Source organism: Trachurus japonicus, chromosome 19 (genome assembly GCF_045865225.1).
Source record: "Trachurus japonicus isolate A0001 chromosome 19, Traja_1.0".
Classification (NCBI taxonomy): domain Eukaryota; kingdom Metazoa; phylum Chordata; class Actinopteri; order Carangiformes; family Carangidae; genus Trachurus; species Trachurus japonicus.
The window spans coordinates 8,669,189-8,682,880 of NC_140925.1; the positions used below are offsets into that span (position 1 = coordinate 8,669,189).

The window sequence follows — 13,692 nt, forward strand, 5'->3', positions numbered from 1 at the left end:
TAGCATTTTACAGACAGGACTCGTACCCAGCTCTCCAGCGGCCTTGATGTCGATGTTGTCATAGCCGCTGCCGATGCGGATGATGATGCGCAGAGCTTTGAACTTTTCCAGGTCCTCTCTGGTCAGAGTGATGGTGTGGTACATCATGGCTCCCACCGCCTCATTGAGCACCTGCAGACACACACAAACACACACATACATTCATAGACTTTAGTGTGAGAACTGAATGAAAAGCAAGTATTTCTTTTATTCTACATCAACAACAGTGTCTCATTCATTAATCCGTCTTTCGTGGACCACTTTGTCCATTCATTCATGCAGACTACATGGCTATTAGCCCATTTGTCTTCATAAGACCCCATGACAATCACAAGATCACATTCCTTCAAGACGAACCATGAAAATCACATGTCTGGCATGACTTTGGACACTTAAGAGAATGTTTAAGATTTCACAGCGAGGGGAAGTGCAGACATCACATGGCGACCAGAAGCACTGACACACTGTCCTTTTACAGACCTGAGCCCAGAGTGGAAACAAGTCATTATATTGTCTCGCGGGGGCCACGGTTCTGCACAGTCAACAATATCGCACTCAGACCCCGAGGGCGTTTATGGACAAAGGATCGGGACAATTGACTGTGCAGAGGTCAGGGCGGCAGCTGATGGCAAGATAAACCTTAGGATGTGACAGCGTGTGGTGGGTCAAACGCACATTTAGAGAAACTCAATGATCTGTTGACCCATTAACATCTGGAATTAAAACGTATTTGGAGTGACAGATGAAAAAAAAAATACACCAAACAAATTCATTGGTCAGCATGTTTGTGTCATTGGTACTTTGTGGTTGGAAACTGTATTTCTATTTTCCTCTGCTGTAACTCTACACTATTTCACTGTGAGATAGTGTGTTCTCTTCCTGCAGCATCTACTACATCTCTATTTGTCCCTCATTGAGACCATATTTTCTTATGATAACATTACATTTGTGAGTTATTCCCCACTTATTTAAAGGGTCTATGATCAAAGGGCGCCATACTTCTTGTAGTAAAGCCCCATTACAGTACAACACTGACTTGGCTTGAGTTAGTGGGGATATACTGTATAATGGCAACAAAGAGAAAACAGAAATAGAGAGTATTTTCCAGAGCCTGGTCCACAAATATCGCCACAAACACTGAAATGTGAAAAAGTGCATCATTCTGATTAAAACTGAAGTCATATCCACATAAACCAACAGATTTAGACAGATATAGACATTGTCCACACTGCTTCATTCACCTTGAATCAAGTTATCCACAGGAAAAGGATTGCTACTGGTCACACTTTAGGAGTTACGCGCCACAGCTTACAGCAATTCAGGAACGACCACATGGTGGTGCTGTTGGATCTGGAGCCGCACTAATTGAATCAATCAGTCATGACCTCACTTACCTCTAAATTTAAATTGGACTGAGATTCCCTGCTGGTAAACAACCCAAAACAATCCCTTCTTGATGTTAGATATATTCATACTCTGCTCATACAGTCACCTCAGAGTAAAAAAAGAGGTCTGAATTAGTCACCTCAGACGAGCCCTGACTGTGAAAAACTGCTCCTCTACCACTTGACATGGACAAGGTGACCCAGTCCGAACTGGATCTGAACTGTTTCCCTCCTCAGTATCAGCCACAGCTCCTGTCAGCAGCCTAAATAACAGCTCTGTATTCACCCCCAGCCAAACTGCATTAGCTTTCCTGTGATTAGCAGATTAGCTCTGAATTTCCATACTGCTTTTATTGGAGCCGAGTCCCGGCCAGGCCTTCCAGATACTAGTTCAAGGTTAAAATGCTCCTTACACACACACACACACACATCCCACTAAAATGCACACACACGCAATTTTCTCCCTCTGGGCTAAGCTTGAAGGCCTGGTGTTGTTTTTGCGCTGGTGAGGGAGTCTTTCAGAGAGAGCTGTGAAGCTACCGTTTTTTGTTTTTTTTTGTACTTTATTTTAGAGGAAATCGACTCCGAATGCAGTTTATTTTAATGGAAACTCTGACCTAATCTATATCCCACTCTCCAGTGTAACCAAAGCCTTATTGCCTCCAACATCTATCATTTCTGATGATGTCTGGGCTTTTCTTCACATGGCAGCGACACCTCCCCTTTTGGCCTGGCCGAGCGTGAGAGAAAGAGAGGGAGACGGTATACTGTTGCAAAGGACTTTCGATTTGGTGGTCCGCGATCTGCGCAGTCTGTCTGTGTGTGTGTTTGACTCTGGCTTACTGAGGGGGGATTTTATGGCCATGAAATCATCCCACTCGTGAGCAGTGTGGATGTACAGGGGATGAGAGCGGGTTGTAACGCTGAGAGCGGATTCTTTCCACCTGGCAGAGGATGTGCTGCTCAAGATGTTGCTTTTTTAGCGAATTTAGCGTGTATAAGGGGCGACGGGGGCCATGATTACAGCATTGAACAACACAGGGGAAGCATTAAACAACATCACATAATCACATGGAGTGGGTTATAAAGGAGAAAGATTCGATCTCGTATTGATTACACCTTTCAAAGAAGTGAAGCAGAGAGTGAGTAAAATGGTGATGACCATTAAAATGAATGAGTGAGGCTAACGTAATCATCACATCTCACACTTTAGTAGATATGGATTTGAAAGAGTTGTTTGAGATTTTGATAACAAACCTTTAACTTTGTTACATGAGAAGCTAATCAGAGGATGGCGCAGTTAATAAGAAGCCAGCAGTCATAACAGATGTGTCATCAATCTGCTCATTAAGTCTTGGCAAGAAAGTAAATAAACATATTTTATAAATGTTGAATAAAGTTCTTTATCTAGTGCGATAAGCCAAATATTTAATGAGGTGAAAATGCATCTACACATTAGATAACAGAGTAATAGCATAGTCTCTTACAAGGCAAAATGCCCAGCATCAAATTGGATATCTGTGTGTTTTGGTTTTTTTTAAGGTTGGACGAAACAAGCCATTTAATTGTTTTGACACTTTATGGGCCAAACAGCGGGCTGAACAATGGAAATACCGATAGATCGTCTGCTTACGTGATCAGTCATTAGTTGCAGCCCTTAAGCTTAAAACCACAATTGGATGAACAGAGTCGGGCAGTGAAAAGCGTGTCGGGCCAGCGTTGACACTCAGCCATGTGGGCTGTCGTCCAACTTTTGCAGCCACATGTGACCGCGAGGCTCCGGCTCGACGCCCGTGAGAAAGACGACGAGGGATCATCGACCTTGGATGATGATGTCGGAGCCCAGGTGCTGCGTGCAGGATTTGGTCTGGCTGAAGTGGTATTGTAACTCTGTCTCGATCAGTTTTCGCCCGTGTGTTTCATCATGCCCCCCATCACTCGGGAAATAAGGGGCTTAGCGGGTGGAAGACCACACGTAACCTCTGGCTACTTTCATATTCCACACTTGACCAGCCTTTCCCATGAGTTCCTGTATTATCTGGTGTGGATGGAGGAGAGTGTGGCAGCTGGTGTCTTCCCCGACAACATCGCACTGACTGAACTACTGGAGTCATCAGCAGTGCATCGCCGCTTCCAATGCCGCAGAAAAGAAGAGATTGGACATTTTCAATCTACACCGCCCCTCTGGGTATCTAGGCTGCAAGTTATTACTGTGAACTGCTGAATATGCTGGCGAGGTGAACATTACAATCATGTTTTTCCTGATAAGGCAGTGTTAAAACAAACAAAAAGCTACCCGCTCCCCCCTTTTCCTCCTCACCGCCCAAGGTCTTTGATTGAATTGATCTCTATGCAAATGCTTTGTTTTTAATATGTCCCATTTTCATAAAAACAGCGAGAAGAAAGATGTAGCGGCTCTCACTCCGTCTGCAGATGGAGAGATAGCACTTCAGTGATACCCATCTCTGTGGCCATATATTGTTTTGCAGCCACGGCGCTGCATAAAAAGCAATAAAGAGGCTCTACAAGCCAATGTAATTACACTGCATCCCCGCCATACAAGACTCTCTATTAGAACAATGGCACTGATATAGGCGCCACGCTCTGTGCCACAAAGTGACATTAAATCATAATGAAGTCACTATATTTTAACTGGCAAGTGCATATGGGGCCAATATAACGCGCTTCACATATCAGCCGCCGTGATGGGAATAGAAGGAGGCAGACGTGAGTGAGTGGCAGGCTCCCTGTCTCCATCAACTTTCTGCTGTTGATGTGGAGCAAAGTGACAGTGAAGTGCAGAGTGAGTGTGTGTGTGAGTGAGTGTGTGAGTGAGTGAGTGAGCGAGCGAGCTCAGGTTCTGCTTTTCCTACCTTCTCGTGTATCTCCTGTGTGGACTGGGCGTCGCAGAATGCAACAGTCGCCAAGTCTTTCAGGATGGGCATCTCCACGGTGCAGTCGCGCCCGTCCAGCAGCGCCACCAGGGGGCGCGGATGCATTGGCCCGTTCATGATTTGGGGCCGAATACCTGGAGAGAGACGGAAAAAGGAAAAGACAGATTGTTTTAGATGCAATAGAGTGTTTTTGAACAACAAAGGCGGTTATCACAGAAAGAGCTGCCACAATGAGCCCAAAACTATTTTTCAGTGAAGTGATCCTTTGAGGTTTTTTTCTTCCTCCATTTGACAATCAGTAATAGAGCTGCAACAATTAATCGATGAATCGAACAATAATCGATTATTAAATTAATCATCAACTATTTTGATAATCGAATAATCGGTTTGAGTAGTTTTTAAAGAAAAAAAAGTCCAAATTCTCTCATTTCAGCTTCTTAAATGTGAATATTTCTGGTTTCTTTGTTCCTTTATGACAATATACTGAGTATCTCTTTGGTTTTTGACATTTGAAGACGTAATCTTGTGGTTTGGGAAACTATTCAATTAATCGTTGAAATAATCAACAGATTAATCAGTAAGTGACACTTTCCTGTCAGCTCGTCTGTTTTCTTGACAAAGAAAATATGATGATCAGCTGCTGTGTGTGTACACACGCCCTGATTAGGATATAGTAGGAAGCAGGGCTTCTCCAAACTAACAAGCGTTGCTCAATAAATCAATGCGCCTACTCAAGACTGGATTAGGCCACAGCCTCACTTACAGGAATCCTCTGTCTCACATCTCATAGAGAAACCCTCACGTACACCAGAGTGAAAAAACAAGTGTATAAGAATACACTACACTTGGTCTGCAGGTGTAAAACACACCACACATGCACTCCATCACACCACCATGAATATATTCCCCTGTGTGTGAGCACACAACTGCACACCGACACATGCACTCTTTGGTTGTTCTCATTTCTCAGTTCAAAAGGAGAGGATCCTACATTTTCCTCCACGTGAATGGAACCAGCAGCTGTGGAACAGAAGAAGAAGAAAAGAAAAGAGAAAAAGCTACACCTTTAGAAAGGCGTTTCAGCGCTGCCCGGCCTCAAAAGAGCCATGTATCATTGAAATGGAGAGCGTTAGAGAAAACTCTACGACGCCTGAAACAAAACCACAGCCAACTCACATCTGCACTTCAGTGCACTTGACAAAGTACGTGTTGCAATTCTGGTTTTATTGTCTCCGCTCGACTCTTTCTCCTTCCCTCCCGCCGCTTTCCTCACTTAACGCGGAGAGAGAGAGCCGAGCTGACCTTCTCACACATCCCACTGAAGAAGACGTGTCACCTTGAGAAGACAGACAATTACCAGCTCTGCTTCATACAATGTTAACAAGTGAGGGGCATCACTATTCATGCTGCTTCTTTCGCTGAGTGCACCTCAGGATCCAGACCTTGTGGATGGACCGACCGACCGTCCCACCCCGCTGAGTACCGGCAGTACCCTCATGGAGCGCAGGTCGTGATCCACGCAGCATGCAGCCTCTGGCCCTGGATCTGCTTGACTAAACAGACTGAACGTCATACCAGACAACAAGACCCCCCCTATGGATGCTGTCTGTGTGATTTCATGACATCACTTTCTTATCTACTGTTTTTTTTTTACTCTCTTCTGGTTTGTTGCAAAAGATCTGTATCTGGACGCCTAAGTGCGGCCTCGCTCTGTTTATGTGTGAGCAGGCGTGCAGGTATGTGTTGCAACTGTGTCCTTTTAAGAGCGCTCCCATAGATTACAATGACGTCAGACGCACCAGGTTTGAGATAAGGAGCTGGGTGGAGGGAGGGGGAGGGGGGAGGGCTCATTAGAGACATGCTCTGTGGGATTACAGCAGGAGAGGAGGCTGATTAGGGCAGATAAAGGTGAGATTAAGAGATGGGGAAAGTTGTATGTGTGTATGTGTGTGTGTGTGTGTGTGTGTGTGTGTGTGTGTGTGTGTGTGTGTGTGTGTGTGTGTGTGTGTGTGTGGCCCGCTGCACAAACAGACACACACAGCCAGAAAACAAACAGTTGGGGAGGGAGAGAAAGAGCGAGACAGAGAAGAGAGTGAAATTAAAATGTAAAACGAGCGTGCATAAAAACAGACTAAACACTGCCTGTTAGCCTGAAGAGCTCCCAGGAGACGTATCAGAGAGGAAGAGGAGGAGGAGGAGGAGGAGGAGGAGGAGGAGGATGATGAAAGGAGGGAGAGAGAGAGCAAATAAACGACAGGAGACACGCAGAGAAAGCCCAGCTGACAGAAAAGCGAGCAGTCCAGCAGCGCAGCCTCTCAGGGCAGGGGGGGGGGGGTGGGGGGGATCGGAGTGGAGGTGTCGTCTCCCCGTGCCTTCCGCTTGTTGTCATGGTGATCACTTAACAGGCTTTGGCTGCCAGTTTTAATGCACTTTATTTTTGGCACCACTGGCATCTAAACGCGAGAGTTGAGGTCAGAGGCGCAAACACCCGTACACACCCCCCCTCTCCCCCACACACACACACACACTACACACTCACGGTTGAAAAGGGGGCGGACGAGATGTTTTCTCTCCTGACAGACAGACAGACTGACAGACAGATTGACAGACAGACAGACAGACAGACAGACAGACAGACAGACACCATCCTCCTCCACCAACCACCACGGCTGCCTCCATGCCTACTTATCACCTCCCCTGTTCAAGACAGATGACATGTTGGCGGTAGCGGGGTGAGGCGTAGCAGCAACTTGGCCTGTCTGTGCCACATCTGCAACTGACAGCTCGTTGAATATTAATGGAGGCAGCTGGTAAAGACTGGGCAGCCACGGCACAGACCATTACAACAAACTGGTAAAAGGAAGGGGCTCACACACACACACACACACACACAGAAACACACACAGTTAGCGCTTGACTGCGTTCGAGGCCGTGCATGCAGCTGAAAAAGAACCACTCTGATTGTCCATTTATCAATAAATCGTCAATAAAACAATAATACGGCCTCTTTAATATGTGGATTATCTGTTTACTTCTGTTTTTCTCAAATATCTTTGAGTTGTGGCCTATTGATCAGACTCAGGACATCGCCTCCAGCTCTGATTTATTGCAACAGGCTTTTCCCACTATTTATAGACTGAGCAATTAATCCATTCATAAGAAAAAGTAACAAAGTGATTAGCCCATAATATGTAAATGATAGCCCCAGCCACACTGCACACCAGCTTCATATGTGGATGTACATAGATTGACACAGTTAAAGGGACCTTCACTGAGGAAGCCGAGGCGACTGAACAAACGTTGTTCTGACTGATGTGTGAACAAACATCCACCGCACAGAGAGAAACATTAACATTCATTCAGAGTTGTGTGTCTAATATTCACTTTTCTTTGATCTCTTTTTTTGATCTAAAAAAAAAAAAAAGTATCAGGTTTTTTGGACTCGTAGCCTGGTGCTTTAATTCCTCCGTCCAGTTTCTTTCTACCCATCACTGTCTTTTCACGCTGGGCAGGTGATGTACGGAGCTCAAACTCAATCACACACATGTGCGATAAAAACCAAAAGAATAATCTAAAAGATTCTGAAACGCCCAGGGCTGCAGGGGTTGATTGAATCCAGCTCTATATGCTGCCCCCCCCTTTCTCTCTCTCACATCACATCACATCACAGTCATTCAGTTCTGAGGAAAAATCAAAAATATTGATTAAGACATTGCGGTTTTGCAGCATGGCGAGGTCCGCCGTCTTCGACTCGCAGAAAACACCTGTAACCTTCTCTGGCGCGTTCTGTCTAAGCAGTTACATGCGTAGCTACAGATTGGATGTGCAGGTGATGAGGAGGGGGGAGCTGCAGATGAGGCGGTGAGGAGGGGTGGGGTAGGGGGGCGGCTGGCAGGCTGCGTCGAAACCCTCAGGCTGAAGTTAGACAGGGCTGAACTCTATGAATCATCTGCCGGCTTTTCTCTCTGTCTCTCTGACCTTTCAGTCTCTGACTCTCTCTTCCTCTGTTACATTTCACCACATCGTACTGCACTGTTGTATTTCCCCCCAGATCTCTCTCCCCGTATGATAGCATCTTCTGACAGCTCCTCCTCTCCGCCGATGCCGAGCTCTCTATCTATCTCTGTTTGCTCGCCGTGTATCGTCTTCTTCCCCTTCTGCCTTTATCTCCCTTTTTCACATGAAATTTCTCTGCCGTCATTCTGCTGTCTTTCTGTAATCACCCTCCTCCTCCTCCTCCACCTCTCTCTGCCATCCCTTCACTTCAACTGTCTTTTCCATCACTTTCTTTCCCTCCCTGTCGTTCAGTCTTTCCACAAGCTCGAGTGTGTATTTGTGTGTGTGTGTGTGTGTGTGTGTGTGTGACAGATTGATTCTCACTCTGCTGATTTTGATGGAGAGGAGATGATGTATTCGGGGAGTGGAAGCAGGGAGGTGACAGGCAACACTCCCCCTGTGGTAAACAGACAGCATGTACATCAAACCGGCCTCAACCAGAACCAGCGGGTCGTCTTGTCAGCCGCTCGGTGCCACCACACCCGGTTCTGATAAGAGATGCATGCATGACACCCTTCACGGCACCTGTCCTATCTATGCAGATACTCAATGCGCATCAAGAATAACCTGTAGGAATGTGTATATAACATATCACTTCATGACATGTGTCAACTTAAAACATGAACATATAGTGACATAGTGACATATCAGATGTGCATGTAAAGAAAAAAGGTACACATAAGTGTCAAGCAGGTTCTAACTACATGTTTAAATATGGTCATTTAGATGCAGGTATATATATGTAGACGTCTTAAGACTCTTACGTTTTGACCAATTCTAGCCTTTTTTTCAAGCCATTACAGCTTTGAACATTACAGCTTTCCGCCTTTTCATTTATTTATTGAACAGGAACAGGGCACATCAATCAACATGTCAGTTCTACCATCAATGTAAATGTGCCAGAGTTAGCCACACCTGCAGCCTGGAAGTAAAAAGAGTGAAAACCTGAAAGGGAATCACTCCCAAACTATGTTGTCCTCCTGCAAATATCATATCTTTATCATAAACTGTTCCATTTTTTAGATTTGTAAAAACAATAATTTACTATCCTTGAGTTTGTCATTGTTTACCTTTTATATCGTGGTTATAATCTCACTCATGTTTTCCCCAGAACGAAGCATAGACACCTACAAGTATCAAAAAAAGCAGATGTATTGTGTCGTACAGGACTGTAACTGCATGGAAGCGAGCCCTCGCATCCACTGCGACAAAAAAGCCCTCGCTCGGCTCTCTTGTTTTAACAGCTCATTCAGAGGCAACACGCAGATATAAAAACAGGGCGTTCAGCAGGTCTGCCATGTTCTCCGCAGGCTTCCCGCGCTGCTGCCGCCTGGTTTCAAGCAGCTGCTGGCCGCCTGACTGCAGAACAGCCGGAGATTTCAAACTGAGCCCACGAATGGAGCACGTATAGGGAGGAAGAGGACATAGGAACTGTATACAGGCATACGGTGCATCAAATGTCAACACATGTGCATATTGATGGAAGGGAGGGGAGGGGGGCATGTGTATGAGTGTTGGGGGTGGGAGGGGGGTTCATGTCAGAAACTGCAGGAGGCAGAGTGCTCTTAATTTCACTCCTCTGTCAATTAATCCCCCTCATTTCCTTTCCTCTGTGTTCCCGCTTCCTCTGCTTGCTGCTAAACTGTTGCCAGGTTTGTGTGTATGTGTCTGCATGTGTGTGTGTGTGTGTGTGTGTGTGTTTGATGATTTGGGATGGGTACATTTTCACTCGTGGAGGCAGCTGCTGTCATTTTACCTGCCAAAGGAATAAATGCATGTAACACATGTTCACACACATACACGCACCCCCTGCTGGGTCTTGTGTGTGTAATGATACACTCAGTCAGATCTGGGGCAGCAACAACTGATTTTCTCCATTGGTGATTAATCTATAAATTACTTTTTCTTTTTTTTTTCTCCCCTCCACCCTGCTCCTGATCAATTAATTGCACGGTTTTTAAAATGTCAAACACAGCGACAACAAATCTCTGCTACCAGTAACTACAATCCTACTTTGACTTCCAGCTTCGTCCTTGTGATGAAACAAAAGCACCACGTAATGATTTCTAAAGGAATTCTCTCTAAGTAGACCATGTCTGCCTTGAAATTGTTTTTTTTCTTGTAGAAATTGTCATCCATTACTGCTGAATATCATGTTACTAAGATCTTTTCAAGTCCCTGTAATAAAAAAAAAAAAGGTGGTGAGCTCAGAGAGCAGTCTAAAAACAGATCTCGTCTCTCAATTAGAAGGCACAACAGTCATCAAAAATGAGAACTGGGTCAGAACGAAAATTATTTTGGAAATCTAGGTCTCAAGCGAAACCATTTTCTTTTTTTTTGGAGGGTGGGGGGAGTTTTGTTTTTTTCCATCTGTATTTTAATTCTAATCATTCCTGTAGACAAATACTTGTGGAACCTGAACTGGGTCCAGGCTGGAGGCTGCGGTTCCTGAGCCAGCAACACTTAGTCAGAGTCTGGCAGCCGGACGCAGCAGAGCGGCGCACCGGGAGATGAGGCCAGAGTTTCCATTATGTGGTGAAGGGAGCTGGGAGTCTCTTCCTACCACTGGCCTCTTGCTGCTGCTGCTGCTGCTGCTGCTGCTGCTGCTGCTGCTGCTGCTGCTGCTGCTGCTGGTGTTATGTTGCCTCCAATGGTTTTGGGAAGAGGAACCAGAGGGGAACAGGGAGACGTAGGGTTTGTTGTAGTAGTAGTAGTAGTATTAGGTGAGAACAGACAGAAGACAGCAGCAGAAGTCACTCAGGTGGTGATGGGAGACCAGACAAACCCTTCACCGGTACTATCATCATCTGCTGCCACCGGTTACCTAGCAACTCCAAGCTGCTGTTTGCAGGTGGCTCCTTCTTGACAACAAGGCTGCTGCTGCTGCTGCTGCTGCTGACCAACGGCAGCTACGGCCCTGTTCACTCACTGTGCCACCTTCAGAGCCACCGTGCTGAAACTGAAACTTGACCCACATCCCCTCAACCAGTCTGGTCTAGTCTAGTCTAGATCTGTGGCCTGGATAGCTACCGAGTGCAGGCTTTGGTTCTGTTCGCCCCGTTCTGCTTTGATTCAGGTCTCTGGTTGGCAAAATGGCTGAATTACCCAAAGATATCAAACTGTTAGCGAAGAGGAAGCTACAAAACGTTCAGGTCGCAGGCTCCTCATAACAAATCGTCACCGAATGCCAATCTGAGCCGTTTGAAATGGCAAACATCGCTGGCAGTAGATTATATCAGCTGTAGCTAATTAACGATAAGTCTCCGAGTAACTTGCCCAAAGGCCAAACGAGAACTTGGCTGTTGTCTGCCTAATGTGCTCTCTGCAATTTGGCATCTGTGCTCAGCCAAGGATAATTTGCTATAGAAAAGGGGAGAGAGAAAAAAGCTCTGACATCACTTTAACATTTTGCGAGTAAACTGTGATTTTTACAGGTCAGCAGCGGTGGCATAATGTCAGTCTCAGCAGACTCCCTGTTAAATGAAATGCACACATCATATCCATGTTTTAAGCTCAGCTCCAAGGCCTGGGTTGAGACATTCTCTATTTGTTGCACAAGGAAAATGAAGGTTTCTGCGATCGCTAACGAGCTCAAGCAACTTTTGTTTCTTAAATTGGATTTGATAAGCACGTTCTGCACCCGATTTGTATCCAGTTTAACGCCGTCAAAACTAGTGTGTAATCAGTGTTGTAAAGGGCAGAGTGAGATCTGTATTAAAACACAGACCCAACAGGAATGCACTTGCAACAAATGAACAAGAACCCACACACAACCTTGGCCGCCTGCCAGCAGCTTGACTGTGGAGTAACGGAGAAGCTTGGCATTACACACAGATGTGCCGTTGGGTCAAACAACACTTTGTTTTCTGTGCTGGAGTTTGCCTCGTTTTTTTTTTTTTCATATGGAACTCTGCCAGAGTGTGTACTTCTGCTTTTACTGAGGCTGAATTACTCATTTACTACTTTCCTCCCTCTTACACTCACATACACATATACAACATACACACAAACTGCTATAAACGCACACCCTTCATCTGCCAGTGACAGCACAAGGTCACTGCATGAGTTGTAGCGGATGGAGCGGCTGAAGGTGGGGGTAGTAGGGTAGAGGGGGTGGGTGGGTATAGGCACCCTTTGTTGGCGGGCCTCCTCCGTGCCCCTTCCACTTCCCCCCACCAAAAAAAAAAGTAGCACACAAAGGCCACTTGTCCCGTGCTGCCACAGTGCCCCACCCCTGTCACCACCCGGCTGCCCGCCACACCAAATCCATCCCCCTGCCAAGAAAATGAGCGCACGCCTTGTTTTTTAAATGGTACCCTCTGTGTGCATGGGCGGGCCGGGCCCACACTCACTCCACCACGGGACAAAAGCGAGTGTCAGCACAGCAGCAGCAGCAGCATCCATGGCACAACTACCACCACGCTGGTCCTCCCATCCCATCCCATCCCCTCCCTCCCTCTCTTTCCCGCTCTTTTATTCTCCAGCGTTGCCCCGAGCTACGGAGTGCGCTCGGAGCTCCAAGCCTGCAGAGGAAGCAACAACACCGGAGCCAAGTGCAGCAGCAGCAGCAGCAGCAGCGGTGGCGGCGGCGGTGCAGGACGGGGCGGACCTCGAAATGACAACACTGTTGGACCACTCCACTACCTTACTAACACACACTCTCATAAATACACACACACACTCCTTCCTCCCTCCTCTTATCCACACTCCCCCACCCACACACACACACCCACCCACCCACTCCCCCATCCATCCACCTCCCTCCCTCCCTCCCTCCTTCCCTCCCACCTCCCACATGCCAGACTTTATTAGACATCCAGAAAAGAAAACAGGAAACATGCTGCTTGCCTGGAAAATGTTGTCTCCACATTCTTCGGATTAAAAGCTACGCATCGCAGCAAAGACAGAAGACGATTGAGGCGGATGGAGAGAGAGACAGAGAGAGGGGGGAGGGAGAAAAAATTGAAAAATCAAAAAAAAAAAATTAACCCCCTCCCAAAAAAAAAGAAAAGAAAGAAGAAGTGGAGGACCCTCCGCAATAATCCAAGGAGGGTACCCCCCCCCCTTCCTCTCTTCTCCTCCTCCTCCTCCTCCTCTCCCACTACTCCTTCAACCCCCCCTCCCCCCCTCCCCTGGAGTTGCTCCTCTTGGTCTGGCCCTGTTGGCGAGGGGAAGGGGTTTTTTTTTTTTGCGGAGCAAGCTCTCACTAAGCCCCCGGCTGCACCATCTTCAATCCATGCCTTTGAGGGGCTGGAAGAAAAAGCAACATACACCCGCGGCGTCCTTATGTGCGCGCACACACACACACACACACACAC

At 46.6% G+C, this 13,692-nt stretch overlaps 1 protein-coding gene across 2 annotated transcripts in view; it reads right to left on the bottom strand.

The window, feature by feature from the left end:
- Positions 1-13,692, bottom strand: part of LOC146967356 (uncharacterized) — a 44,717-nt gene that overhangs the window by 15,127 nt on the left and 15,898 nt on the right. For both annotated transcript variants that reach the window (XM_085761922.1, XM_085761923.1), the window contains exons 2-3: positions 4,298-4,452; positions 27-171 (exon numbers count right to left, since the gene is read on the bottom strand). In XM_085761922.1, the coding sequence (XP_085618048.1) occupies positions 27-171; positions 4,298-4,452 (300 nt within the window). The remainder of the gene's footprint in view (positions 1-26; positions 172-4,297; positions 4,453-13,692) is intronic.